The 24,408-nt window shown below is 43.5% G+C and overlaps 2 protein-coding genes across 3 annotated transcripts; one reads left to right on the forward strand and one right to left on the reverse strand.

Annotated features, from left to right (window-relative positions):
• The first annotated feature begins 492 nt into the window (after nucleotides 1–492).
• Nucleotides 493–17,475, forward strand: LOC110489949 (macrophage mannose receptor 1). 2 transcript variants are annotated; one of them, XM_036944237.1, is made up of 30 exons: nucleotides 493–734; nucleotides 1,577–1,978; nucleotides 2,329–2,502; nucleotides 3,371–3,526; nucleotides 4,127–4,240; nucleotides 4,375–4,518; nucleotides 4,901–5,086; nucleotides 6,763–6,920; nucleotides 7,189–7,305; nucleotides 7,485–7,600; nucleotides 7,737–7,885; nucleotides 8,076–8,275; nucleotides 8,464–8,579; nucleotides 9,018–9,099; nucleotides 9,323–9,467; nucleotides 9,715–9,753; nucleotides 10,031–10,194; nucleotides 11,896–11,960; nucleotides 12,190–12,290; nucleotides 12,456–12,595; nucleotides 12,912–13,020; nucleotides 13,541–13,713; nucleotides 14,035–14,140; nucleotides 14,383–14,615; nucleotides 14,979–15,144; nucleotides 15,322–15,474; nucleotides 15,711–15,827; nucleotides 16,187–16,348; nucleotides 16,493–16,525; nucleotides 16,806–17,475. In XM_036944237.1, exons 1-30 carry the CDS (start codon nucleotides 665–667, stop codon nucleotides 17,039–17,041), a joined length of 4,326 nt encoding a protein of 1,441 aa, XP_036800132.1. In that variant the 5' UTR covers nucleotides 493–664; the 3' UTR covers nucleotides 17,042–17,475. The 2 variants fall into 2 exon arrangements, with proteins under 2 accessions (XP_036800132.1, XP_021418656.2); XM_021562981.2 differs by having other exon boundaries at nucleotides 4,904–5,086.
• A 5,776-nt stretch (nucleotides 17,476–23,251) lies between these two features.
• On the reverse strand, nucleotides 23,252–24,003 carry LOC118938886 (phosphatidylinositol 3,4,5-trisphosphate-dependent Rac exchanger 2 protein-like). Its single transcript, XM_036945531.1, has 2 exons — nucleotides 23,614–24,003; nucleotides 23,252–23,463 (listed from the first exon to the last, which is right to left on the reverse strand). The coding sequence occupies exons 1-2, from the start codon at nucleotides 23,873–23,875 to the stop codon at nucleotides 23,252–23,254; spliced, it is 474 nt and encodes a 157-aa protein (XP_036801426.1). The 5' UTR covers nucleotides 23,876–24,003.
• Between the last annotated feature and the right edge of the window lie 405 nt (nucleotides 24,004–24,408).

A 24,408-nucleotide genomic window follows, 5' to 3' on the forward strand; every position in this document is an offset into this window, starting at 1 on the left:
AAATCTTCCTAGGAAGTAACATGTCAAAATGCAGATTTTTAGCAGTTTATCAAGCCTTTATTAATAAAAAAATGTGATTTATTGTATTATCCATGTGGTCTATATTAAAGGGCACTTCATTTAATATAACAGGCTTTTAAAATGCAATATTGGTGCACAATTTCTACTTAAAATAGGGAAGCAAAGGGCACTCTTAAGGATGTTCCTCAGTCGTCAAAAGGACTTCGGCCATGTTCTTGGTGACTACTTACATTATTTTGATTTTACAGATCGTCCATAGAGAGTTGCCCTGAGAGCTGGTCCTTGTTTGACTTTATCCAATCAAAGTGAGTGAGGCCTGGCTCATTGATGCGCTGGCTGATCTCAGACCTGTGGCTCTTCTCGTCCCCTGTGTGCTCCTGATAGGGGAATGAATAGTGGCTGCACATTTCCTCCTTCCCCTCTCCTCTCCTGATGTCAGTGGTTTTGGCCGACCCCCCGCCAACCCATGTGACAGGATACACATCGGCTGGATTAAGGGGGCAGCATCCATGTCTCTGTGTCACTGTTCTTCCTTGAGAGACACCTGAATACACCACAGCCAGATCCCTCTCTCCTCTCTGGACTGTACAGCTACTTTACATCACCTTTTCGCCTTGGGATAGCAAACTATGCACTAGCTACGATGGCATCCAGTCCATCCCTCGCTGTGCTCCTGTGCCTTATGCATGCTCTGCGCTGCATTGCTGAGATAGGTATGTAGGGTTTTATTCCACTTTAATTGGTTTCATGCAATGGTTAAGCATTCTGTATAATGAAAGTGTTACAAATGATATTTGTTAATATGCTTTACCAATAAACGGAAGACAAGGTTGAGGCTGCTAGAAAGAAACAATATTTTTGTAGACTGGTAAGATATATATCCAGAATTTCTAGGTCCTTCAGTAAGTTTTGCTTCATTGGCAGACACAGCGAGATATATTGTGATGGAATCTATTCCAGGAGTCACGAGTGAACCATTTGACGAGCTGGATAACGTTTAGAATATTATAAGGCGTTTTAGATGCTTTCAGATATAAACATTAAAGTGGCCTATTTTTTTGAGTGGCTTAAAAACACATGTATTTCAATTGTAGTTACATACACTGTGAGTTCTTAAAAATGATTGAAAATAATTTGAATGCTGTAAACAGTTTTAACCGCTGTAAGTACAGAAAATAAGAAAGTGCAACAAATATTTATATACACAGGCTTTCTTATGCAACTTACTGTAGTTGGACCTAGATTTTTATATATTTTTAAATTACAGTTCCTGTACAATTAGACACAATGTCACAGTTAAATAGCATTGCAGTGCTGTTTATGAGAGCAGCTGTAGAGCCTGAAAGAAGGATGAGACCTGGGATAGATCACATCATTGTCCTTAGTTTCAAGTATCAATGTCACGTGCAATTACAGTGAAATGCCTTGCTTGAAAGCTCTAACCCCACCAATGCAGTAATCAATAACAATGTAATACTAAAAATAACAAGGTACTGTAGAACAAAAACAGATTAAAAAATAAGAAATAAGAAGAACCTTATCCCCCGTGCTGCAGACAGCAGCTCCTTCTTGATCTACAACCAGGATCACAACAAGTGTGTGGTGGCGGTGAGCGCCAATCAAGTCACAGTGGCTCCCTGTGACCACACGTCCCAGAACCAGCAATTCCGCTGGGCCTCACAGTCTCGTCTCCTCAGCATCTCCCTGAAGCTCTGCCTGGGGGCTCAGGACCTGAAGGACTGGGTCAAGGTGCTGCTCTTCCCCTGTGATGAGAAGAGCGAGCTCCAGTACTGGCAGTGTAAGAACGAGACCCTGTTCGGCCTCAAAGACAAGGCGCTGCACTTAAACTATGGCAACCGCAACGAGAAGAATATGATGATCTACCAGGGATCTGGGTCTTGGAGCTGTTGGAAGATGTATGGTACTCAGAAAGACCTCTGCTCCAAGGGCTACCAAGGTAAGTAAGCTACAAGACACACTCACTGTTACTGGAGGTTGGAGATTGGAGGTAGGAATCAGAAGTGTAAGATGCTGTTGTCATAAACTTTCTTAAAGCCAGGGAATGAATGTCTGACCTGGGATGATTCATACTGTTAACAATGTATTTTTTTTCCTACTAGCACTGACTGATAGCTGATAGCTACTTTATTAAGGAAGAATGCACTTACTATGATTGAGATACAGTATGTGGTTGTCCCACATAGCTATCCTAGGATGAATGCACTATCTGTAAGTCGCTCTGGATGAGAGCATCTGCTACATTACAGAAATGTTAAATGTAACAAACTGTTTTGTCCCCTTCATCAGAGGTGTTCACACTAGGGGGGAATGCATTTGGAAGTCCCTGCCAGTTCCCCTTTCAGTTTGGGGAGAAGTGGTATGCTGAGTGCACTCCGCAGGGGCGCTCAGATGGACAGCTCTGGTGCGCCACAGAGACAGATTACAATAAAGCCAAGAAGTGGGGCTTCTGTCCCTCGAAATGTGAGTCAAACCTCACAATTCATGCTATGTTTTTTGTAATTTACTGCCATTTTCCAGTGATCAGGAAAAGGGTCAGCAGGTGACACCTGTAAAAAATCATGAGCCGTATGTATCAAGCATCTCAGAGTAGAAATGTTGATTTAGGATCAGTTTTGCCTTTTGATCAAAATGAATAAGGACAAGAAGGGACCTGATCCTGGATCAGCATTCCTACTCTGGGATGCTTTCTGAATACAACACAGCTCCTAAAATAAAAAGGTAAAATAAATTTGCCTCATGGGAGTACACAACCCTCTAATATGAGTGGCCTACTCTATACTGGACTCTGATGAGTCTGTAAAAACAAGGCAAACGACCAGGGTTTGTGGGGACGGTATCCAATTCAAACAATGCCATAAAACACCCTGCCAAGCCTGTGATAGGGACAGATTCCTCATTAAAACAGAGGCTACACATGGAATTCTTCGATTTTCCTGTTTTTCCGTGACCTCGCTGGAGGTCAGGATTGGCCAGGTCAGCGCTGACGAGGTCTGGTCTCTGACCTCCTGACAGAAAAACACAAAGGCTTTCTCTAGTTCCTCTAGCTGTGGACGCAGCTCTGTGTCTCTTTACCCTTCCATCCTGATTGGAGCTCATTCCTGTGTTTCCCCTGACACAGCTCCAAAACTGGGACAGGAAAAGGAAGGAAGCCCCTTTCACTGAGGTTCCTGGTGAACTGCCACCATAGTCATAGATATGAGGGGCAGTTCTGTCATGACAGAAAGTGATAGAGATGAACAGAACATGATTTGATTCAGTTCTTGGACTGTTATTGATGATTTATTTTTCCCACCTTAAGTGTGTCCTAATGTTTCCGTGTCCCCCTCAGCGTCCTCGGGATGGGACAGTGACCCAGTGACAGGTGTCCTGTACCAGAGGAACACCCAGTCTGTGTTGACCTGGCACCAGGCGAGGAAGAGCTGCCAGCAGCAAGGAGCCGACCTGCTCAGTATAGTAGAGCTCCACGAGCAGACCTACATCTCAGGTATGTACAGTCAGACCTGGTCAGACCTACATCTGAGGTATGTACAGTCAGACCTGGTCAGACCTACATCTCAGGTATGTACAGTCAGACCTGGTCAGACCTACATCTCAGGTATGTACAGTCAGACCTGGTCAGACCTACATCTGAGGTATGTACAGTCAGACCTGGTCAGACCTACATCTCAGGTATGTACAGTCAGACCTGGTCAGACCTACATCTGAGGTATGTACAGTCAGACCTGGTCAGACCTACATCTGAGGTATGTACAGTCAGACCTGGTCAGACCTACATCTCAGGTATGTACAGTCAGACCTGGTCAGACCTACATCTCAGGTATGTACAGTCAGACCTGGTCAGACCTACATCTGAGGAATAGTCTAACCTATTGTCCAAGGGAGGACCGGGACCAGGAACCAGCACAGGCATTTCTAACACACCGGCCCGAAGATGGACCAGGGCATTTGCCCAAAGTGTGCTATGGCCAGTCTATCCGACATCCTCACCTTGATTTAGAGATAAATCAATCTGATACAGTCAATTCCTTATTAAGAATATTACACTACTCTCGTGGACGTATTGTCATGCTTTTTATTAATGCAGGGTTGACCAATATCCTGGGCACATCTCTGTGGATTGGACTGAATAGCCTAGACTTTGAGGCTGGATGGCAGTGGAGCAATGGAAACCCATTCAGATATTTAAACTGGGCCCCAGGTGAGTGCAACTGCATGCAACACATCATACTATACTTTACAGCCTAGGGAACAACTGAGGTTGTCCAAGTATGTTGTGACTTCCAATGTTGCAGGAAGACAATTAATAAACACATGGGTCAATATTTCCAAAAGGACATCCATCAACTGAACCCGGGCTCAGCTGTGCAACCCTGAATGCTGGCAAGGCCTCGAAATGGGAGACCAATGAATGTTCCAAGAAGCTGGGATATATCTGTCGCAAAGGAAACTCCACTGCTCTGGCCTCTGCCCCTATAGGTAAGAGTTGAATCATACAGTACATAACAGTCATGACCTACACACGATTTCCGACTTAGTTCAAATGCCATGCAACACAAGGTTAACAACACCAGGTCAGGTTGTGTAGGGTAGGGTAAACTGAACATTTATATATTAGTGCCAAATTTCACTAATTGTCTCAGAGTAGGAGTGCTGAACTAGTGTCAGTTTAGCTTTTTAGATTATAATGAATAAGGTTGCATGGACAGGGCGGGCTGATCCTAGATCAGCACTCTCACCCTGAGATGCTTCATGAACACAGACCCAGAGGTTGTTTGGGTCAAACAGATAAAACATTACAGTTTACCACTTTCTGGACATTCTACCTTCTCTCAGACTATTGAACTTTGACCCCCCTCAGTAGGAAAAGATCAGCCCACCTTCTGCACCAGTCACTGGATTCCCTATGCAGGCCACTGCTACTACCTACAACGTACCAAGAAGATGTGGAGGGATGCCCTGGCCGCCTGCCACAAAGATGGAGGGGACCTGGCCAGCATCCACAACATAGAAGAACAAAGCTTCATCATCTCTCAGTCAGGATATAGTGAGTACACTATCCATGTTGTAGCTACGATTACCTCTATATCTAATAGATTTGTTATGCACTTCAAGGATCTTTCTCATGGGTTGTCATTTCTATCAGTTTTGAAAACCATTCTGAGATGTGTCCCAATAAAAGTCTGGGTATTTGGATTGACAAAGAGTTGATGTTTAAAAAGCATGCGGATGAGCTAGTTAAAAAGCTATTTAAAAAAAATATATATAGATCTGGCATCTCCCTAAATAGCAGGCAGCAGATTGTACAGTCAATATTCCTGCCCGCTCTTGACTATGGTGACACCATTTACCAGGTTGCAGAAGCCACTAGTCTTAAACGTTTGAATGCCGTCTACCATAATTTCCTTCACTTTATCACAGGTGACAATTTTAATACTCACCACTGCATCCTCTATCAAAACATTGGCTGGTCCTCATTGAAGTCCTGTAGATCACTTCATTACTCCCTTTTTATTTACAACGTTCCACTACACAAGCTTCTAATTTACCTAGCTTTGTCGCTAAAGTATAAAAGAATAGGTGACCAAACCCGTCACAGTGTTGTTGAAATCTTGAGGCCCCTAAGATCTCAAATCAAATCAAATTTATTTATATAGCCCTTCGTACATCAGCTGATATCTCAAAGTTCTGTACAGAAACCCAGCCTAAAACCCCAAACAGCAAGCAATGCAGGTGTAGAAGCACGGTGGCTAGGAAAAACTCCCTAGAAAGGCCAAAACCTAGGAAGAAACCTAGAGAGGAACCAGGCTATGTGGGGTGGCCTGTGCCGGGTGGAGATTATAACAGAATATGGCCAAGATGTTCAAATGTTCATAAATGACCAGCATGGTCGAATAATAATAAGGCAGAACAGTTGAAACTGGAGCAGCAGCACGGCCAGGTGGACTGGGGACAGCAAGGAGTCATCATGTCAGGTAGTCCTGGGGCATGGTCCTAGGGCTCAGGTCCTCCGAGAGAGAGAAAGAAAGAGAGAAGGAGAGAATTAGAGAACGCACACTTAGATTCACACAGGACACCGAATAGGACAGGAAAAGTACTCCAGATATAACAAACTGACCGTAGCCCCCCGACACATAAACTACTGCAGCATAAATACTGGAGGCTGAGACAGGAGGGGTCAGGAGACACTGTGGCCCCATCCGAGGACACCCCCGGACAGGGCCAAACAGGAAGGATATAACCCCACCCACTTTGCCAAAGCACAGCCCCCACACCACTAGAGGATCTCTACCTATTTTGGTAAATCCTTCTTTAGCTTTAGTGCCCCCCATTGTTGGAATAACCTGCAAAATTCCTTGCATCTTGATTTCCTGGTGCCGTTAAAGCAGTTTAGGATGCTGGTGTTAAATTCATTCATTGTGATTTGCAGTTGTTTTTATTGATGGTTCATTTGTTGAAATGGTAGTATTGTAACTGTACCTTGTCGACTTTTTACTCGTCTTGTTTTCTTTGGAATGTTCATTTTCTTCATTGTGAAAATGTTTGTACTCGGGGAATGATTGTGAATGAGACCCTGGTCTAAATTGGGCTTCCATGAATAAATAACAATAATCATAATGTCACCTCAGTCAATTTGATCAGCCAAAGGAAACGATAAGTATTTCAGGTGTTTATCACTGTCTTCCTGGCTCTGACTCTTAATGTCCTTCTGCTTAACTTCAGCGGCCACAGATGTGCTGTGGATCGGCCTGAATGACCAAAGGAACGCATTGCTGTTTGAGTGGACCGACCGATCCCATGTGACATTCAGCCACTGGCAGACAGGGGAGCCCTCTCACGGTGCCAACCTCCAGGAGGACTGTGTCCTGATCAGAGGAAAGGTAACATTCACATTGGTCCCTCAATGGACAGACTAGGTTCATGCTAATGCTAACACTAACGCTAGCTAAATGCTTACACCACAGATTTTGTATAACTAACCCTAACACTCGCTATATGCTAGTGCTAGGTAAATGCTGACGCTAGATAAATGCGAACACTAGCTGAATGCTACGGCTAACAATGGCAATGATGACAACGTTTAACAGTGGTGTCAACGCAGTAATACATGTGGTATTGTGACAATGTGGACTCCATATTCTCTCACAGGATGGGAAGTGGGCTGATAATTTGTGTGAGAAGACCTACGGGTACATGTGTAAGAAAAAGGCCTCCACCAAACCGGTGGCAGGTGCCCCGGAGGAAGATAGTCCAGGATGTAAGCTGGTGAGTGAGGTCATTTCCTGTTTGTTGAAAGGGAGAGTACAGTAACTAATGAATACAGAATTATATCACATAAAATGGAAGCTTGAAAATGATTCTAGATAAGGACTAGAATGGTGTCATCTTGACTGACAAAGATCCACCAGTAGGAGGATAATTGTTTCTGTATTTTTGTCATCAAGGGCTGGATCCGGTATGGTTCTTACTGCTACAACGTTGGATCAGAAACCAAAACATTTGATGAAGCCAAGCAGACCTGCCAGCAGAGTGACTCAATCCTGGTGGAAGTGGCTGACAGGTACGGTATCACATCATGACCATTTTATAAGGATAAGATATATTGGACTCACTTATTTGAGTCACATCCTGGACAAGATAATAGCAATAAGTTGTCAGATAATAGATTTAATGTGTGTGTGTTTGTTGGTTTGTAGGTATGAAAATGCCTTCCTGGTCAGTTTGGTGGGTTTGAGGCCGGAGAAGTACTTCTGGAGTGGACTTTCCAACATGGCGGATATAGACACGTTCAAGTGGACTACCAGTTCGGAGGTCAAGTTCACCCACTTCAACGTGGGCATGCCAGGTACAGTGTCCTTTTCCCACAATGGTGATTGATTGTAGCAACTGATGATCGATTGTAGCAGGAACTGTCATTGCTCTGATGTCTGCGGTATTAGAGGACTACTTTCTCCCACACCTTAACTGCCTGGCAAATGTCAGAACTAAATGAAACTATTAAGTTTTCTCTCGCCTTTCTGTGTGTTTGAAAAAAGACAGAAAACAAGGCTGCGTAGCTATGACAACTGGAATGTTTGCTGGTCTGTGGGATGTGGTCAGCTGCAGCAACAAGGAGAAGTACATCTGTAAGAAAATGGCGGAGGGCGTCACATCAACAATGGCCCCTCGCACCACCCCGGCACTGAGCTGTCCTTCTGGGTGGTCACCTGCTGCTAAAAGGAATGTCTGTTACAAGGTACAGTTGGGGTATATGCTGAACATGTTCTGTATGTGAAACAAACACTTTGATCAGTGAATTTAAGTGAATAGTTATTGTTTTTATCAATAATTTAATCAATGAGCATGAAATCATTGATAATCCTTTATTATTATAATAATTAGTTAATAATTCATCAATAATCATTTTCTCTTCCCCTCAATAAGCTTTACAGAAAAGAGACTGAAAACAAGAAGTCATGGTCAGAGGCGCGGGAATTCTGCAAGGCCATTGGTGGTGATCTGATGAGCATTCACAGTGCCACAGACCTGAACGGCTCTCCGTAAGTTATCCTCATAACTGTTTCTGTTGCCATGAGTATCAGTCAAAACCAGTGTGGTCCTATTAACCACTGTCTATGGTTGAAAACCACAAAGTCATAACAACCACTGCCTGTGGTTGAAATCAAAATCAACACGGTCGTAATAACCACTGTTTATGGTTGAAATCCACACGGTCATAATAACCACTGTCTATGGTTGAAAACCACACAGTCGTAATAACCACTGTTTATGGTTGAAAACCACACAGTCATAATAACCACTGTCTGTGGTTGAAAACCACACAGTCAGAATAACCACTGTCTGTGGTTGAAAACCACACGGTCAGAATAACCACTGTCTGCGGTTGAAAACCACAAAGTCATAATAACCACTGCCTGTGGTTGAAAACCACACAGTCATAATAACCACTGTCTGTGGTTTCCATTCTCTCTGTTCAGGTATCATTCCTCTGATGCAGCCTGGATCGGCCTCAGCAATCTGGATCCCTCCGCAGGTTTCGTCTGGGCTGACGGATCAGCAGTGAGTAGCCTGCCACCTCATCTTTACTGTGATATTCCTTCTCCTTAGAAGTAGTTTATTACTCACTACTCTTGTTTCAATATTTGATTTGCAGTCATTGTCTTTAATGGGAATGAAAGTTCATACAGTACTATGGTGTCCATATAAGGACAGCCTCAGCCTGAGGCTAATATGGACACCATACAGTGCTACTGTGTAACATTATTCCAATGTTGTTCTCCAGTTCAGCTATGAGAATTGGGGATTTGGAGAACCAAACGACTACAACGATAATGAAAAATGCGCAGAGGTCCAGTTTTACTACGGACGCCACTGGAATGATCGACACTGTGATGCCTACAATGACTGGATTTGCGAGATTCGCAAAGGTACAGTAGACCATATCTGCTGGAGCACTGACTTCACCAGCCACTGGGCACAGACGTCAATTCAACATCTATTCCACGTTGGTTCAATGTCATTTCATTGAAATTACGTTTAAACAACATTGATTCAACCAGTGTGTGTGCCCAATGGGCGTGCAGTTCATGTCAGTCATGAAACTATTGATGAACATAGAATTTTGACCCTCAACCTTGCAGATGTGCTCACCCAAACTTCTTTTGGTATCCACAGGGGTTACCCCAAAGCCCCATCCCACTCAAGTTGAGCCAGGTAATGCATAGGATCTTAGGAATATGTCCAGTTTCCTGTTTCTCATTCCTCCACTTCCTGTCTCCACTTCCTCCTTCTCACTTTCTCTGCTCTCCTTCAAGCTCTTGGCCTTTCCCTTAAGTTAAATTAATCACTGCACATAATGTATCGCACACCTTCTATCATTTAGTTTGCGAAGCATAGTTCAACACAAACACTAAGAGAAAATGTACTCTGTGAAATGTACTATTAAAAATGCCTAACAGGAAATGTACTCCTTTTTTACATGCCTTTTCAGTGTACAACACTACAAAGGACGGCTGGATTGAGTACAACGACACTCAGTATTTCTTCAACACTGAGAATCTCCCCATGGACGAGGCGAGAGAATTCTGTAAAAAGAACTTTGGTGACCTGGTGGTCATCACTGCAGAGAGCGAGAGGAAGTTTATATGGAAACAGGTAGACACTTCTATACTGAACAAAAATATAAATGCAACATGAAAAAATGTCAGTTCATATACAGTACCAGTCAACTGTTTGGACACACGTTTTCTTTATTTTTACTATTTTCTACATAATAGAATAATAGTAGGTCATCTGATGCAGCACTCCATCCCTCTCCTTCTTGGTCAAATAGCCTGAAGGTGTGTTTTGGGTCATTGTCCTGTTGAAAAACAAATGATAGTCCCACTAAGCGCAGACCAGATGAGATGACGTATCGCTGCAGAATGCTGTGGTAGCCATAATGGTTAAGTATGCCTTGAATTCTAAATAAATCACCAACAGTGTCACCAGCAAAGTACTATTACACCTCCTCCATGCTTCATGGTGGGAACCACCCATGCGAAGATCATCCGTTCATGTACTCTGCGTCTCACAAAGACACAGCGGTTTGTCTCAGCAGACCAAAGGACAGGTTTCCACTGGTCTAAGGACAATTGCTCGTGTTTCTTGGCCCAAGCAAATCTCTTCTTCTTATTCTGTACACCACCCCATCTTGTCACAACACAACTGATTATCTCAAATGCATTTAGAAGGAAATAAATTCCACAAACGAACTTGTAACAGGGCACACCTGTTAATTGAAATGCATTCCACCTCATGAAGCTGGTAGAGAGAATGACAACAGTGTGCAAAGCTGTCATCAAGGCAAAGGGTGGCTACTTTGAAGAATCTCAAATATAAAATAAGAACTGGAACTGTCTGTCGAACAAGTTGATCCAGAGCATCCCAAACATGCTCAACGGGTGACATAACTGGTGAGTATGCAGGCCATGGAAGAACTGGGACATTTTCAGCTTCCAGGAATTGTGTACAGATCCTTGCAACATTGGGCTGTGCATTATCATGCTGAAACATGAGGTGATGGTGGTGAATGAATGGCACGACAATGGAACTCAGGATATCGTCATGGTCTATAAAATGCAATTGTGTTCGTTGTCAGTAGCTTATGCCTGCTCATACCATAATAACCCCGCCGCCACCATGGTGCACTATCTTCGCAAAGTTGACATCAGCAAGCCGCTCACCCACAAGACGCCACACAAGTGGTCTGCAGTTGTGAGGCCGGTTGGACGTCATTCTCTAAAATGACATTGGAGGCGGCATATGATAGAGAAATGAACATTCAAACCTCTGGAAACAGCTCTGGTGAACATTCCTGCAGTCAGCATGCTAATTGCACGTTCCCGCAAAACTTGAGACATCTGTGGCATTGGGTTGTATGACAAAACTGCACATTTTAGAGTGGCCTTTCCTTGTCCCCACCACAAGGTGCACCTGTATAATGATCACACTGTTTAATCAGCTTCTTGATATGCCACACCTACCTGGTGGACGGATTATCTTGACAAAGGAGAAATGCTCACTAACAGGGATGTAAACAAATGTGTGCACTAAAATTGAGAGAAATACGCTTTTTTGTGCGTTATTGAACATTTCGGAGATCTTTTATTTCAGCTCATGAAACATGAGACCAAAACTTTACATGTGTTTATATTTGTGTATATGCAGTCCTGTGACGTCCGAAAAGCTTTGGTTCTTGGGATCTGATAAAGAGAGGATTTTACACTATGACAGGAGAACAACAAGTGTCACTGAAATGTTCAATGTTCAATCTAGAAATGGTTGTTTCCTCAAAGAGTTGCAACTTTTTTCCAGATATCTAGAGGATCCGAGGGACAATATTACATTGGAATGACCGTTGGTTTGGATAAGTCTTTTAGGTATGTAAAATGACTGTTGACTGTTCCCTGGACATTTAAAACAACCTGAAGTCCTACCACCTCTTTTCAGAGATATTTGTGCATGAGCATGTTTTGTTTGTCACAGTCCAGTGAACATGCCTGAAATCTGTGCTTCTCTGTCGAGTGGAGAAACGTGTGCTTTCAAGGTGTGTAGTTGATTGAATAGATGCTCACAGTTCAGACTGGGTTTGTGTACTGTATGTTTCAGCTGGTTGGATGGGTCTCCTGTTGTGTTTACCGCGTGGGATCAAAACGAACCCAACTTCGCCAACAACGATGAGAACTGTGTGACGATATACAAGAGTATGGGTACGTCTAATTTCAGAGGGATTTAGCAGTTATGCTCTCGTTACAGTGTTGTTATACTGCAACGTCCATGGGACTTTCACTAACATTCATGGGACGCTCCCAGGATGTCATTTTGTAAGCTGGATCTATATCGGGTTGTGTCTCTCTGTTTCTCTGCATCTCTAGGGTACTGGAATGACATCAACTGTGGCGTAGAGCTGGCCTCCATTTGTAAAAGAACCACCAGTTTCACTAACACGACCATGGCCCCCACCACTGTACCCAAGGGAGGATGTGCCCCAGAATGGATTGCTTTCCAGGGGAAGGTAACTGCTACACTACTACAGTACCACCACCACATAGTATAAAATCATACAAGGACATCCTTCTGTAGTCTACATAGACCTGTACGGTACACCAGCAGAGAGAACCTCGCACAAACTACTTTCCTTATCATGTGATGACCCAATGTGATGCTGACCTGTGTGTGGAGAGTCATTGTCTACATCCCAAATGGCACCCTATTCCCTTTATAGTGCAATACTTTTGACCAGAGCCCATGCACTATAGAATCCATTTTGTTTGCTGTAGTAGCGTGTGATGTTGCAACACACAGCGTGTTGATGCATCATGTTTCCACAGTGCTACAAATTCATTGGAGACAGCGATAAGAAGCCGTGGCAGGAGGCCAGGACCTACTGCATCAACCAGGGAGGGAACCTGGCCTCTGTCCTCAGCGAGAAAGAGCAAGGTGGGTGAGGAGGCCATCCTTCTAGAGGTTAGAGCTTTGGGTAACCGAAAGGTTGCTTGATCGAATCCCCGAGCTGACAAGATAAAAATCTGTCGTTCTGCCCCTGAACAAGGCAGTTAATCCACTGATCCTAGGCCGTCATTGTAAATAAGAATTTGTTCTTAACTAACTTGTCAAGTAAAATAAAGTTTGAATAAATAAGTGTACACCTCACCGCCAAATCTACCTGAGACAACGGCATTGCCCAAGGTAGAATGAAATAGAATGAACATTGAAATTCTAAAAAGTAATTTAGCATAAAACCATGCTATTAAAATTCTGTCAAATTTTGTGTGTAAAATTATATTGAGGATTTGTGAAATTATAAGCATGCAACAAGAAATCTTATATACATTGGTTAACAAGTGCAAAATAATTGAAATGCTAACCAATGGAACAGGGGTTATAATCCTTTGCATGTAAACAGTATATATGGATTCACTTGTTGACTCTTCATTGTTCTGACTGGTCTTCCTCCCAGCATTCCTTACCACCCAGATGCTTGGGAATCCTCAGGACATTTGGATAGGACTGAACGACGTCAACTCGGAGATGAGCTTCCTATGGACGGAGGGGAGAGGTGTTTCCTATACCAACTGGGCAAAAGGGCATCCAACGTCAGTGCCAGACGGACGATATTCATTTTTGGAAGAGGTACAAGACGTACAGTAAAAATAACTGTTTGCTGAACACAGATTAAGTGACTTCCTGGAAACAGATAAAAAATTGTTCTGAATAGAGAATCCCCCTTGAAAGTAGGTAGACTAATATCTACTTTCAAGGAAGATTCTTTATTGAGATTTATTTTTAATCCAGGACTGCGCCTTCAATCTGGGTTTGGGAACCTTTACATGTTAGGCTTTGGGATTTTGATTGACTTATTGTCAATAAATCCAAATGCAAAACAGCCTTAACAAGTCAAATGAGAATTCTGAAGATCTAACATTTTCAACTCCTTCCCAATCTCTCTTCCAGGTGTTTGACTGTGTGGTTCTGGTGGGCAGCTCTCAAAAACAGACAGGAATGTGGAAGGTCGAGGACTGCTTAGTATCCCGTGGTTTCATCTGCAAAAGGAATATTGGTGAGAAGAAGCCATAGTTCAGTGAGGCAGCTCTAGGTTTGCAAAATTCCAGTAACTTTCTCACAATCTCCAGGTTTTCCAGAAATCCGTAAATCCTCCAAGCAGCATATCTGGAGAACCTGCCAGTTTTTGGCAAGTTATCGACAACCCTAGTGAGGCTGTTCAATTCCAATTCTTCGGTATGTGGTCCAATAGAGTGTCCCTCTTTAGGTTCCCCTCCAACAAGTCTCCTTTGGTTTCAGATTCTCAGATTGTGGTCCCTGCCACCACAGAGTCAACGAAGACGTTCTACAAGCTGGGAAATGACTCCTTCAAACTGGTGGTCCAGAAGATGAACTGGGACGAGGCCCGGAGGCAATGTAAAGCAGACGATGCTGAGATGGCTAGCATCCTGAACCCCATCACCCAGGCCTTCATCACAATGCAGAGCCACAAATACAATGAGCCCATGTGGATCGGCCTCAACAACAACTTGGTAAAAGTCTTTAGTTTTGACATTGCTCTATGCCAATCATTTGGGTTACAGAGACTAAACATTCCAGACAATATGTTGATCAGACTAATTATAAATATGGAGATTTGTGATCTTCAATTTCCTCTTTACAAGGCCCAGTAGTTAAAAAATGACCTAACTTGTTGGACTCTAGCTTTGGTTTAAGAGCTAGTGCAGCTCCAAAGAGGACTTAGCATTGATATGATCTCCCACTGTTATCCATTGGATCTCCTACTCTGACGTGTTCATTTAAGAAACCAAAGCGGTTTTGTGTTTTTAAACCTGTAAGTTTTCAGCTGGACCTTTCCCCCATTGTGTTTTGTTGTCTTTGTCTCTGTCTCTCAGACTGAAGGGCATTTTAAGTGGGTGGATAACTGGCCTCTATCTTACACCAAATGGGGCGTAGATGAGCCAAAGAACAATATTGCCTGTGTTTACATGGATACAGACGCCAAGTGGAAGACAGGCGACTGTAGTAACACCTACTCCTCACTGTGCAAGAGATCACCAGGTCAGACAAGGCCTTTACTCCATTTACCCACAAAGTCTGTGTTTAATGCTTGATCAATCCAAAAGTGTGTCTTTGAAAAGTGTTGTATGCAGTAATGTATCAGTTGTGCCAACATTGACCATTTACATCTCATGTACATCAACTTCAGTATGTGAACTTCTCTGGCCTCTTTTAAAGACATAGCCCCCAGCCAGCCCCCTCAGCTCCCTGGCAACTGCCCCGAGCCCAAGAAACGCAAGACGTGGGTTCCCTTCAGGGGTTACTGCTACGCCTTCCTCAACTCTGTGGTGGACAACTGGGCCCACGCCACTGTGGAATGTCTCCGAATGGGTACACACTTCTCCTCCTTCACACCAACTGTCATTCAGACCACAATGGTTGTGTCCCAAACGGCATGCTATTCCATGGTCAAAAAGTAGTACACTACATAGGAAATGGGGTGCTATTTGGGACATTCCCAAAGTCTTAAATGAATGTAGAGCATATGAACTCATTAATTGAATGCAAGAAATTCAAAGTGATTGATGGTGATGATGAATACGGGTAGTAAGTTTCTCTGACAACAGGAGCATCCCTGGTGAGTGTCGAGGATCCATTGGAGGCCAGCTTCATCCAGGAGAACCTTGAGCTACTGCAGGATGGATCCAAGTCATTCTGGATTGGCATGCACAAAAGCCACGAAGGTCAGTACCTTTGGTTATAAAATTCAGCGAAATTTCCCAAAATTCCCAACCAGGATTTCTGGAAAATCAAGGAATTCTTGAAAAATTACCGGAATTTTGAAACCCTATCAGTGCATTTTACTGACAACCCATAACATTGAGGCCGCTGGCTCAAAAAGCATTTTCCCTCGAATATAAAACATGTTTAACTAGCAACATCACCTTAAATGAACAAATGGCAAGTACTGTACCTACCTGTCTCTTGCAATTCTAAGATTATGTCCCAATTTCACAACCATGTTTATTGTTTTATAGTTGTTCAATGACAATGAATCACCCATGTCAAAGGATATAGTTTCGACCCATTGTTCTTGTTCCAGGTGACTGGATGTGGATTGACAACAGTGTGGTGGACTATACCAACTGGAAACAAGGGATGCCAAAGAGTGGAGAACAATGTGTGGAGATCCAGTCAAATAGTGGTCTGTGGAGCACTAACAGCTGCAACCGGTACAAGTCATACATCTGCAAAACAGCCAAAGGTGAGTCGGACTCAGCTGATAGATTCAAGTATTTAAGATGGGATGATATCAGAGTCATTATTCAAGTCATGCTGTGTTTGTTGTATCAGCTTAGAATTGTCTTGCAATTATGTTTTGTGAACAACTTTATCTTTTCTTTTGCAGTCATCACACCAACAGAGAAGCAACCAGTTGCTGGTGAGTGTCTCACAGCAGATATAATTGGTTAGCGTAAAGAATGATACATTTGATCAGTTTTGACAGTCAAATCAATGTTTTTCTGGCTCCAGGGCATAGTCCTGGGATCAGTTTCCCCTCACCCAATCCGTAACCATTAGTGGAGAAAATGCAAAACTGACCCAAGATCAGCGTCTAGGGGCAACTTCACTCTACTCCACATTTCTGAACATTATACAGAGACTAAAACCAATCCCACAATAATTTTGCCAATAACAGTAAGTGACTTCCTTTCTTCTAGCTCCCCTAGTGGAGGAAGCTCCCCATGGTTATGCCGGCATCGCTGTGGCAGTCGTCTTGGTGATAATCACAGTGGTAGGACTCGGTGCCTTCCTACTCCGCAAACGGATACCTACCCCCGTCCTGGGAGAGTGTACTTTCGACAACACCTTGTACTTCAACAACCCCATCCGCCCAACAGCCACTGTGGACACCAAGGGCCTGGTGGCCAACATAGAGCAGAACGAAACAGCTTAGACGGGACACAAAGAACCACCAACAGGTGAAAACACTCTTGAGACAAGTTTTGATATGAAAAATACCCCAAAAGCATGCTGCTGGTGTTAAGGCCTACCAATTCTGAGATTGCAACTAAATCTGAAACCATTCACGTATTATCTTTGTTAATTTTCTTGCTCTGTAAATAATGGGTAAAAATTATATGCACTTTGTGCATATCAGCATCAGTTGTCAAGGATACAGTCCAGATGTACAGCCAAGACTGCATATGCAACCCCTGCACAAATTATAGAATCAACAACAGTCATTTTGTTTGGTTTAAAGGAGCCTTGTACAGATTTATTTGGTGTGTGAAACTAAAGTTCAAAATACAACCACTGTACTTTGCTTTGTTTTTGCAAAGTTATATTGTAAATATATGCTCAAAGAGAGAAATAAAGTTTTGAAACAAATGTATTTGACCTTATACTCTTACTCACACTTCTCACACATTGCATGCTAAATCAATACATACTGAATCCAGGGGCATTTAGGAGGTTAATACACCATTTCTGGAACTATATACAGTAATTGAGGTACACTTAAACACAGCTATCATCACTATGAGGCAGATTAAAGAGGTTATTGGGTCGTTCCACCAATTCGGTGACTTTTAAGAAGTGGGTACATGGTCCCCCCAAAAAACTCATTAAGAGTACATGATCAACTTCCTAAAAAACATGTTTTCCCATTTCACGAGGTAAATAAATAAAAAATTACTACGGTTTGACCATAACAGGGTTGACGATTTTCATCTTAAATCAGCCATAAAACCCCTTGTGACAAGAGTAATCCAAGCTAACAATTCTAGGGAGAGAGAACATTATTGTAATGTTACCCGTAATGTCCAGTTTTCCGTTACTTAGGGGGACATTCTATATATAGTGTCTTCTGGAAGTATTCACACCCCTTACAGCCTGATTTTGTGTCACATACTTATTTTCCACCATAATTTGCAAATAAATTCATAGAAAATCCTACAATGTGATTTTCTGGATTTTTTCCCCCTCATTTTGTCTGTCATAGTTGAAGTGTACCTATGATGAAAATTACAGGCCTCTCTCATCTTTTTAAGTGGGAGAACTTGCACAATTGGTGGCTGACTAAATACTTTTTTGCCCCACTGCTCAAAAAAATAAAGGGAACACTAAAATAACACATCCTAGATCTGAATGAATGAAATATTCTTAGTAAATACTTTTTTCTTTACATAGTTGAATGTGCTGACAACAAAATCACACAAAAATGATCAATGGAAATCAAATTTATCAACCCATGGAGGTCTGGATTTGGAGTCACACTCAAAATTAAAGTGGAAAACCACACTACAGGCTGATCCAACTTTGATGTAATGTCCTTAAAACAAGTCAAAATGAGGCTCAGTAGTGTGTGTAGCCTCCAAGTGCCTGTATGACCTCCCTACAACGCCTGGGCATGCTCCTGATGAAGTGGCGGATGGTCTCCTGAGGGATCTCCTCCTAGACCTGGACTAAAGCATCCGCCAACTCCTGGACAGTCTGTGGTGGATGAAGCGAGACATGATGTCCCAGATGTGCTCAATTGGATTCAGGTCCGGGGAACGGGCGGGCCAGTCCATAGCATCAATGCCTTCCTCTTGCAGGAACTGCTGACACACTCCAGCCACATGAGGTCTAGCATTGTCTTGCATTAGGAGGAATCCAGGGCCAACCGCACCAGCATATGGTCTCACAAGGGGTCTGAGGATCTCATCTCAGTACCTAATGGCAGTCAGCCTCTGGCGAGCACATGGAGGGCTGTGCGGCCCCCCAAAGAAATGCCACCCCACACCATGACTGACCCACAGACAAACCGGTCATACTGGAGGATGTTGCAGGCAGCAGAATGTCCTCCACGGCGTCTCCAGACTCTGTCACATCTGTCACATGTGCTCAGTGTGAACCTGCTTTCATCTATGAAGAGCACAGGGCGCCAGTGGTGAATTTGCCAATCTTGATGTTCTCTGGCAAATGCCAAACATCCTGCACGGTGTTGGGCTGTAAGCACAACCTCCACCTGTGGACGTTGAGCCCTCATACCACCCTCATGGAGTCTGTTTCTGACCGTTTGAGCAGACACATGCACATTTGTGGCCTGCTGGAGGTCATTTTGCAGGGCCCTGGCAGTGCTCCTCCTGCTCCTCCTTGCACAGAGGCGGAGGTAGCCGTCCTGCTGCTGGGTTGTTGCCCTCCTACGGCCTCCTCCACGTCTCCTGATGTACTGGCCTGTCTCCTGGTAGCGCCTCCATGCTCTGGACACTACGCTGACAGACACAGCAAACCTTCTTGCCACAGCTCGCATTGATGTGCCATCCTGGATGAGCTGCACTACCTGAGCCACTTGTGTGGGTTGTAGAATCCATCTCATGCTACCACTAGAGTGAAAGCACCGCCAGCATTCAAAAGTGACCAAAACATCAGCCAGGAAGCATAGGAACTGAGAAGTGGTCTGTGGTCACCACCTGCAGAACCACTCCTTTATTGGGGGTGTCTTGCTAATTACCTATAATTTCCACCTGTTGTCTATTCCATTTGCACAACAGCATGTGAAATGTATTGTCAATCAGTGTTGCTAACTATGTGGACAGTTTGATTTCACAGAAGTGTGATTGACTTGGAGTTACATTTTGTTGTTTAAGTGTTCCCTTTATTTTTTTGAGCAGTGTACTACATACAGTGCCTTGCGAAAGTATTCGGCCCCTTTGAACTTTGCGACCTTTTGCAACATTTCAGGCTTCAAACATAAAGATATAAAACTGTATTTTTTTGTGAAGAATCAACAACAAGTGGGACACAATCATGAAGTGGAACGACATTTATTGGATATTTCAAACTTTTTTAACAAATCAAAAACTGAAAAATTGGGCGTGCAAAACTATTCAGCCCCTTTACTTTCAGTGCAGCAAACTCTCTCCAGAAGTTCAGTGAGGATCTCTGAATGATCCAATGTTGACCTAAATGACTAATGATGATAAATACAATCCACCTGTGTGTAATCAAGTCTCCGTATAAATGCACCTGCACTGTGATAGTCTCAGAGGTCCGTTAAAAGCGCAGAGAGCATCATGAAGAACAAGGAACACACCAGGCAGGTCCGAGATACTGTTGTGAAGAAGTGTAAAGCCCGGATTTGGATACAAAAAGATTTCCCAAGCTTTAAACATCCCAAGGAGCACTGTGCAAGCGATAATATTGAAATGGAAGGAGTATCAGACCACTGCAAATCTACCAAGACCTGGCCGTCCCTCTAAACTTTCAGCTCATACAAGGAGAAGACTGATCAGAGATGCAGCTAAGAGGCCCATGATCACTCTGGATGAACTGCAGAGATCTACAGCTGAGGTGGGAGACTCTGTCCATAGGACAACAATCAGTCGTATATTGCACAAATCTGGCCTTTATGGAAGAGTGGCAAGAAGAAAGCCATTTCTTAAAGATATCCATAAAAAGTGTCGTTTAAAGTTTGCCACAAGCCACCTGGGAGACACACCAAACATGTGGAAGAAGGTGCTCTGGTCAGATGAAACCAAAATGGAACTTTTTGGCAACAATGCAAAACGTTATGTTTGGCGTAAAAGCAACACAGCTGAACACACCATCCCCACTGTCAAACATGGTGGTGGCAGCATCATGGTTTGGGCCTGCTTTTCTTCAGCAGGGACAGGGAAGATGGTTAAAATTGATGGAAAGATGGATGGAGCCAAATACAGGACCATTCTGGAAGAAAACCTGATGGAGTCTGCAAAAGACCTGAGACTGGGACGGAGATTTGTCTTCCAACAAGACAATGATCCAAAACATAAAGCAAAATCTACAATGGAATGGTTCAAAAATAAACATATCCAGGTGTTAGACTGGCCAAGTCAAAGTCCAGACCTGAATCCAATCGAGAATCTGTGGAAAGAACTGAAAACTGCTGTTCACAAATGCTCTCCATCCAACCTCACAGAGCTCGAGCTGTTTTGCAAGGAGAAATGGGAAAAAATGTCAGTCTCTCGATGTGCAAAACTGATAGAGACATACCCCAAGTGACTTACAGCTGTAATCGCAGCAAAAGGTGGCGCTACAAAGTATTAACTTAAGGGGGCTGAATAATTTTGCACGCCCAATTTTTCAGTTTTTGATTTGTTAAAAAAGTTTGAAATATCCAATAAATGTCGTTCCACTTCATGATTGTGTCCCATTTGTTGTTGATTCTTCACTAAAAAATACAGTTTTATATCTTTATGTTTGAAGCCTGAAATGTGGCAAAAGGTCGCAAAGTTCAAGGGGGCCGAATACTTTCGCAAGGCACTGTATATTAAAGGGCACTTCATTTAATATAACAGGCTTTTAAAATTCAATATTGGTGCACAATTTCTACTTAAAATATCAAAGAGCAGTCCTTTCGTGGAACCACCCTATTACACATATTAACGAGGACAGGAAGAGATGGAAAGAGAGAGGAGAGAGCTCAAATTAATGTTACCATTAGGACCACAAAGAGCCTCAGAAAGGAGAGTGGTGTGGAATGTCCAGTGTGCCCTTTAGGCTGTTTCAACCCTGTCCAACAACACAAAGGAAACACAGTGCCTCAAAACCCACTCAAACCTAACTGTCAGCAGGTCCTTAACTACACACACACACCAGTTACGGTAATTAACAAGTTCTGAGAGAAATGAACAGACTTGGATTAAAATTCACTCCTTAACTCAGTCAGTCACTAAGTTAGTCAGTGAATCAAGTCAGTAAGACACTAACCCAGCTAACAATTCTAGGCAGAAAGAACATTTTTGCAACCCTAATGTTCCCCTAATGTTCCCCTAATGTTTGTGTCTAGTTTTCCGTTAGTTTGTGGAACATTCTATCTATGTTAGCAAAAACCTTCTGCTAACCTTTTTAGCATGTTTCGGTGTTAAAGTTAGGAGACCATTGCCTTAATGTCAAACATAATTTACCCAGAACGTGGTTACAATGTTCTCAGAATATACAACAATGTTCTAAAAGCATTTTATGGGACATTGCAAGAACATTCATGCATCCATTGTTCTGAAAAACAGCCCCAGAGCAGTATTCCTCCTCCACAAAACTTTAGAGTTGCCACTATGTATTTGGACAGGTAGTGTTCTCCTGGCATCCTCCAAATCTAGATTAGTCCGTCGGACTGCCAGATGGAGGATAGTGACTGATTCATAACTCCAGAGAATGTGTTTCCACTGCTATAGAGTCCAACGGGGTTGAGTTTTACACCACTCCAGCCGACGCTTGACATTGCACATGGTGATCTTAGACTTGTGTGAGTGCGGATGCTCGGCCATGGAAACTAATTTCATGAAGCTCCTGACCCACAGTTCTTGTACTAAAGTTGATTCCATAGGCAATTTGGGAACTCAGTAGTGAGTGTTGCAACCGAGGACAGACCATTTTCACACGCTGCGCCCTTCAGCACTCGGCGGTACCGTTCTATGAGCTGGTGTGGCCTACCACTTCGAGGCTGAGCCGTTGTTGCTCGTAGACGTTTCCATTTTACAATAACAGCACTTACAGAAATGGGACAAACTAACTTGTTGGAAAGGTGGCATCCTATGACGGTGCCATGTTGAAAGTCACTGAGCTCTTCAGTACGAGCCATTCTACTGCCAATGTTTGTCTATGGAGATTGCATGTCTGTGTGGTCTATTTTATACACCTGTCAGCAACAGATATGTATGGGGCTGTTGCTGGGCAACACGGACTTGTAAGGTGACTAAGCAACAGGATAAAAGATAAACAGAGTAGCAGAAGCTAGTATGTGTGGGTGTGCATGTGGGTAGTCAGTATAAATGTATGTGCATATGTGTGAGTGAGCAGATGATGGCATGAGTCTGTGTGCGTGAGTGTGTAGGGCCCTGTGAGTGTGCATTGAAACAGTGAAATACAAAAAATAAAAGGTCAATAAAGATACAAGATTAAGTTAGAAATTATTGTAGCTATTTTGTTGGCTATTTATCAGTCTTATTGGTTGGGGATAGAATCTGTTGTGCCTGTTGGTGCCAGACTTGATGAACAGGTACCGCCTGCCGAGCTAAAGCAGAGAGAATAGACTATGGCTTGGGTGGTTGGAGTCTTTTTTTCTGGGCCTACGTGCAAGGCAGGCGTGCTACGCGCGTGTGTGTGTGCCTGCACATATCTGTGTACGTGTGTCTTGCCAGACTCACTCGTGTATCTGTGAGGCGTGGCCCTCCATCTCTTTCACCAGCGTGGTCAGCTTGCCTAGTAGTTTCTGGTAGGAGTCCAAGACCATCAGGTCATCCTCCCGGAGCAGGAAGCGGAGGCCGTGACCCTCCGTACGACCCAGACTGTGACCTGACGGAGCTGCCATACTGGTGATGGTGTGTTGTACGTACACCATGGGGTTCAGCTTACCTGGGAGACGGTCAGAATTAAACGCAGCACTACAATGGACATTGGCATCCTAGCAAGATGACAAGAAATTCAGTTGCTGGCCTCTTCTCTAACCTTCTCTAACCCTCCAGGGTTAGGGTCAGAGGTCAGGGCTTAGTGCCATGCTCTCACCTTGTTCGGCGTTACGACCTCCTCTCTCCAGGGTGGAACTCTTCCTGTTGTCCAGCTGCACTCTGAAGGCGCTGCCCAGAGAGGTGGTGGTTTTGGGGTAGGACACCTCCATCACGTTCACATGGCAGTTGGTGGGACAGAAGTCGCTGCTGTGGAGCGGGAACACCTTGGTTTTGGCCTGCTTGAAGGTGGGCCACGCCCTGTTCTTCAACACCCGCGAGAACTGGAGGGAGGAGAGAGAGAGATGGTGGGAGTTAAGCATTTCTACAATGCTTTAGTGATGCTCTCTTTAGGATTGCAAAATTACACCAAGTTGATCAAAATTCCCAAGTTTCCCAGAAATCCCTGTTTGGGGATTCGTTATGTCCTGCTTATTCCCTCCTGATTCCAGGAATCTTACAACCGGGATTTCTGTAAAACCTTAGAATTTGGGGAAAGCTACTTGAATCCGAGCTCTTTCGGTCTCTGGATGCAGACTAAGCAGTAACACGCTGGTCAGAATACCCCTGTCAGAATCATTTACATTCCCCTCTGCAACCCTTCGATTTATGTTAAATATTTCAGCCATTAGCCAATCATCAAAGTCTGGACACAGGAAACAGAATGTGCCTAACAACCAACCAGTCTGTGTTTATGTGGAGTATTTACAAGTCTGAGCAACTCTGAACCTGAAACACATCACCTATCAACACACTCATTCATAAGTAAAACTATGTTTAATGCTGGGTTGGGTGATTTCACTGAAACCAGAGAATTATTGCACACAGTCTGACGAAGTACAGGTAACATTAAACA

Source organism: Oncorhynchus mykiss, chromosome 15 (genome assembly GCF_013265735.2).
Source record: "Oncorhynchus mykiss isolate Arlee chromosome 15, USDA_OmykA_1.1, whole genome shotgun sequence".
Taxonomy (NCBI): Eukaryota; Metazoa; Chordata; class Actinopteri; order Salmoniformes; family Salmonidae; genus Oncorhynchus; species Oncorhynchus mykiss.